General features: G+C 41.6%; 1 protein-coding gene across 1 annotated transcript; it reads right to left on the bottom strand.

The window, feature by feature from the left end:
• Positions 1-559: 559 nt before the first annotated feature.
• On the bottom strand, positions 560-3,747 carry LOC108336344 (FT-interacting protein 7). Its single transcript, XM_017572763.2, has one exon. The coding sequence runs from the start codon at positions 3,534-3,536 to the stop codon at positions 594-596; it is 2,943 nt and encodes a 980-aa protein (XP_017428252.1). The 5' UTR covers positions 3,537-3,747; the 3' UTR covers positions 560-593.
• Positions 3,748-5,276: the final 1,529 nt, after the last annotated feature.

Below are 5,276 nucleotides of genomic sequence, written 5' to 3'. Positions count from 1 at the left end.
CTCAACTAGTTTTAAAATCCATTGAAAATACGATTTTGAACAGTTTAATTTTTTTAAATTTTATTGAAGAGTATTTTGGTCGATTAAAAATGAAGAAATTTTAAAAATGCAAAGAAAAACAACGGTAAAAATAAGCTTTACTTTATTGTTTTATTTAAAAAAAATTAAACACTTCTTAAAATTACTTCAGTATTATACCTTTTTACAGACGTTCTAACCCCAGCAAACATCTAACACTTTGAAAAAGTTTTTAAAAAAAAAAAAAACTCTGCTGTGTTTCATTGTTTTCTCTACTTTTGTCCCATACGTGTTGCATTTATTTAGGCTTCACTATATTTCTTCAACGGTAATAAATTATCGCATCTAGTCATCAACGGGTTTTATATGTGACTCAGTTCTGTACTTTTCCGCTTTCTATTCCACTGGAAGTCCACAACGGTAACTTTTCCATGCACTTTCAGGGCGTATCAGGTATCTCCTCACTTTCCAAATTGACACACCGGAACGGCTCAACAACTAAAACGATAATGATTCATTCAAAGCTAACAAAAGAAACATGTCAACAAAAAATTATAAATAAAATATATTTGTCATCACATAATCTGATCAGAAAAGGACGGAAGTCGCCTGAAGAAGTTTGTCGGAATAGACGGCATGTCGTCGCGGAACCTTGGGTGGCGAAGGTAGTAGAACAAAGCCACCAACACAAGGCCCCTAAACGGCACCGCGTAGAACAGCAACGACATCATCAAACAGACCACCGCAAATATCCCCGTGGCACGTGGGTCCCGCCAGCTAAACAGAGCTTCCAAGCGCTCCCCCTGTGCCGCCACGTCACCTAGCAATGTCTGCGCCCTCCCCGCTACCGCGCGCACCCTGTCGTACCTCATCTTAACCACCTCCGCTGGGCGCGTCGTCGGGAACCCGTCGAACTCCTCGTCCAGCTCGTCCAGGCTCACCATGTCCACGTATGACATCCTCACATCAATGTTTCCAGGGACCCTCTGTCTGTAACGGAATCTCAACAGTAAAATCAGAAATGCGCACAAGAATACAGTGGGAAGCACTAGGTATGGACACAGTACGGTCGCTGCAAGCAGCATGTGGACCAGAAGCGTCATTGGAGGGTGTACCCACGTGCGGATCCCATCCACCCAACCTAGTAGCGTCGCCGCACGTGAGAGGCATCTCACCACTCTGAACCAGTTCGCCTTGCTACGCCTCATGCCCCACATGTGCGTATCAGAGTCCAACATGAACTGAACAACTTCCTGACCCAAAGCCGGTTCAGACCGGGCCAGCCTCGCCGTTACTATCCTCATGGCTGTTTGGCGCAAGATGTCTTGCTGGGCAGGGCCAAACGGACGAACGTAGTGCATTCGTGGTAAAATTGGGCTTGCGTAGGCCTGTATGAGACTCAGCCATGAGGAACATGAAAATCTCACCGCAATCTCTATCTCTCCCATTCTCTTCGCACCACCTGGCAACAAAACGACCAAGGAGTACGAGTTTGCGTATACCCTGTTCGTCTCCAGTGTGGACAACCGCACACGAACTTTCCCAATTCGACAGTCTCTGTTAGGTTTTCCGTCTTCCCCAGTCTTGTATCTCCCGTTATCAAACACTCCAATGGTGAGCACCGTGCAAGGGTCGTAAACATCCCAAGTGTATTGTTCGTTCCATCGCGGGTTGAACTGGTCCATAATAGTTCGTGTTCGGACCCATTTGGGACCGTATTTGGCCACCACGAAAGCGTCTGTGGTGCCATGTGTTCCATCAATGGTCTTGACAGGAAGAAGGTTTGTCGCGCCACGAATCCCAACCTCTAGCAAACCGATAGGGGGCTTTGTGAGTTGTTTGGCCGAGGCTCGAACATCGCTGGTGACGTGAGCCGTTTCGTCTATCACGTGATACCCACCTTCCAGGCATACTCGGACGTGAATCCTGCCTGCATACGAACGACTCTCGTCTTCGCTGTATAGGTTGAACCATCTGGATTTCAGCTCAATTTGATCATCAGTTCTCCGCTCGATGGTTGCCACGTGGACTTTCGCATGCCCAACTGTTTTCGAATTTGACACGTCCTCCACTATTAAAACAAGAAAGGGCTGAAACGGCTCGGCTGCTACTAACACGAGGTCCTCGTTCCACGTTGGGTTAGCCGAGCCGGATGAGGTTCTCCCTGTTTTAAAAACCTGGGCGCCGAGCTGAGCCTTAACGCAGAGCTCTGGATTTCGAACCTTAGCCTCGGTTTCAGAGGCAAATTTCAAATCCTGGGTTTGGATGACCGTTAACCTCAGATACCAAAGCTTGGGAGACAGATACACTTTAGCTCGCGTCTCAGGTAACAATCCACCGGAATCGGACAGCCAAGCCTCCTGAAAAGCCTCGTCGGCCTGAGACCCGATCCAAACCGCGAGCATGACATCATTTCCAGGCGTGGTTTCTGACTCCAGAGTGTACCATTGCGGAGCCAGCGGACTATCGGGAGGAACTCTTCTAGGCACCTCTTGAAGATCAAAGGATACCGTCCCGAGACAACTCTCGCTCTTTTCTTCTCCTTCTTTTACCTCTGACCAAACTGAAACCTCTAACGATGTCGAGTTAAGACCCTCTTTATCGAAGGCGAAAACTTGATCCCAGTCCTTGCTCTCTGTCTCGCTTTTAGTCTTCACGCTCCGCGTCCCAATCGAAAGATTCGCGTAAACGGTCGAACCAGTTTCCAGTCTGGCTCGCTTGGTCTTGACGACTCGAACATATAAAAATGGCATGGGATCTACGAGGTCGTAAGCGCTGCGGCTTCTATCGCTACTCAGAGAACGCAGTTCACCATTGCTCACATTCAGATCCGTGCACTTTAAAACTTCGTGGTGCCTTTCATTCCCCTGTTTCGGCTTCTCTGTCTGCACAATCGAAGGATTTGACACCTCCTGTTTTGGAGACGCCGTTTCCTCTGGAACCTCCTCTTTTGGCTTTTCAGCTGTTGGTTCTTCTTTTGGTTTATTCTCATCTGGCTTATTTTTTTCTGGCTCATCTTCCTTTATCTCTCCTTCTAAATTCCCGGGCGGCTTCTCCTCTGCCGGTGGTGCTGACTCTGCTTTCTGCTCACCTGTGTTTTCTGTTTCCGGTGGGTCATCCACGTACCAAACTTTGAGACCGAGTTCTCCTTTGATCTGAGAGAATACGCTCCTCTTCTCTAACGGATAGTACGCAACCGTTTCGGAACCAGACTTCACAAACGTGCTTCCGGATAGTTTCACTTTTCCTAGAAAAGTGCTTCGTTTCCCTGTTTTCTTGTCGTTGTAGAGATTCACCTCTAGTATTTCCAAAGCCATGGAGTCTTTATCGTGGACAATGAATTCGAGCGTCTCGTCCCATTGAGGATTGAGATCTCTCGATTTCGTGTTTGTTCGCCGTCGCTGGCCGTCGAAGTCCACAATGGCGTAAGCACTCGCGGTTCCTTGGCCGTCCTTTGGCATCAGGTTCTTGGCGTTGCAAACTTGGACCATGAGCTTCCTTCCAGAACTTTCCCCCATAGCTAAATCTGGTGAGTTGAGAGACAAAATAAAATTAGGGTGAGAACAGATGGTTTCTGGTTTTTCTTATTTATTAGGTTTGGTGGAACAGTGAAAAGATGAATGGTCATTTGGGGGAGAAGAACGTTTAAAGAAGCAAAGCGAGGAGCGGGAACACGCGGAACAGAAGTGCTACGTGGCAAAAATAAAAAACCAAGATCGCAGTTTAGCAGTGAATGGGGAAACGTGTGTACAGTCATCATGCCGGCTGATATATATATATATATATATATATATATATATATATATATATATATATATATATATATATATATATATATATATATATATATATATATATATATATATATATATATATATATATATATATATTTAAATCAATCTTCTACAAAACAATGTGATATTATCTTAAGAGAATAACTTACCGAAGTTTTGTGGAAGAATCACTTTTCTACAGTTTTCATTTTTACTTTTTCTTTTGAAATTTAACTGTTTTTTTTTTCAATATAGCAATTTACTAATTTATTTATATTAAAACTTTTTATTGAGATTTAATTTCCATTAATATCTGAATTTTTTTTGGAACAAAATTTGATGTAAGTTTTTTTCAAGATAAGAGTAACAAATATTTGTTTTTCTAATCTAATCAAGGTGTTTCACTGTTTATTTTATCAAAAAATGAATCTGATATAAAAAGTCATTTATTTTATGAACTAATCTCATCTACACATTTAATTAATACATTTAACTAATAGGATTTCTTTACTGCTTGTACTTCGATAAGAATTTTATTTATAAGATAATTCATATTTTTGTTTTTTTTTTTTTTTTATCAATGGAGATAAAAATTGATAGAAACCTTCCTCACACAAGTTGAAGAAGACTCTAGGGAGAGGATGAGATAGAAGCCGAAGCAAGAAAAGATGAGAGGTAAGGTGTTTGAAGAATTAGTTTGTAATATTTTTTTGAAGGAGGTTAAGTCAACCATTAAGATAAAAGAAATAAGTTAAAAAGATGATTATCCTAATGAACTTAGAAAAGGGAGATTGCAAATTTTGACAAAAATTCTCTTCATTAATTCCAAGTTGAATGTACCTAGGTTTGGACGCTCCTATTTATATAATGAAGGAGTGAGCATTTTAAAGAAAATACATTTCCTATTTATAGGATGAATGAGTGACTATTTGAAAGAAAGTACATTAGATCAAAGAAAATGCATTGAATCTAAAAAGCTTCAAGAACCTTCTTCAAAAGTAGATGTGTGCACAAGGTCCTTTTACCTCTAAGTATGGTTTCTAAAGGTCACTTGAGGTCCAAGCAAGCCCAAAAACCCACTTCGTTCACAATCCCACTCAAGAAGTTAAAAAACCTAAACTGCATTTGCTAACACATTTTGTTTGTTTTAATCAATTATGAGCTCTTTTAATTGATTAAGTCAGAACTTGAACAACAAAATTTGCAAAAATTCAAGTCCAAATGAAATGAAACCTTGGCCCAAATACAATGGTTAAAGAAAAGACTTATTTACATATTTACAAGGCTTAAGTGAAGGTAAGTTAAGCTAATAAACTATCCGCAACAAGAGTAGAGTTCTTTGGAGTCCTTCTTCCTCTTCCATTCTTCTAGCCATAACTTTTGCAATGGTCCAATGAGGCTTCTCCTAGATGGTTCTCCATCAGACTCTCCCACTTGAAAATGACTTGTACTCTAATCTTCTTCTTTTTCATAGTTAGCAATACT

Source organism: Vigna angularis, chromosome 7 (assembly GCF_016808095.1).
Source record: "Vigna angularis cultivar LongXiaoDou No.4 chromosome 7, ASM1680809v1, whole genome shotgun sequence".
NCBI classification, from domain to species: Eukaryota; Viridiplantae; Streptophyta; class Magnoliopsida; order Fabales; family Fabaceae; genus Vigna; species Vigna angularis.
Note: the sequence above shows the minus strand (reverse complement) of the source record. Positions and strands in the feature narration are given on the sequence as shown.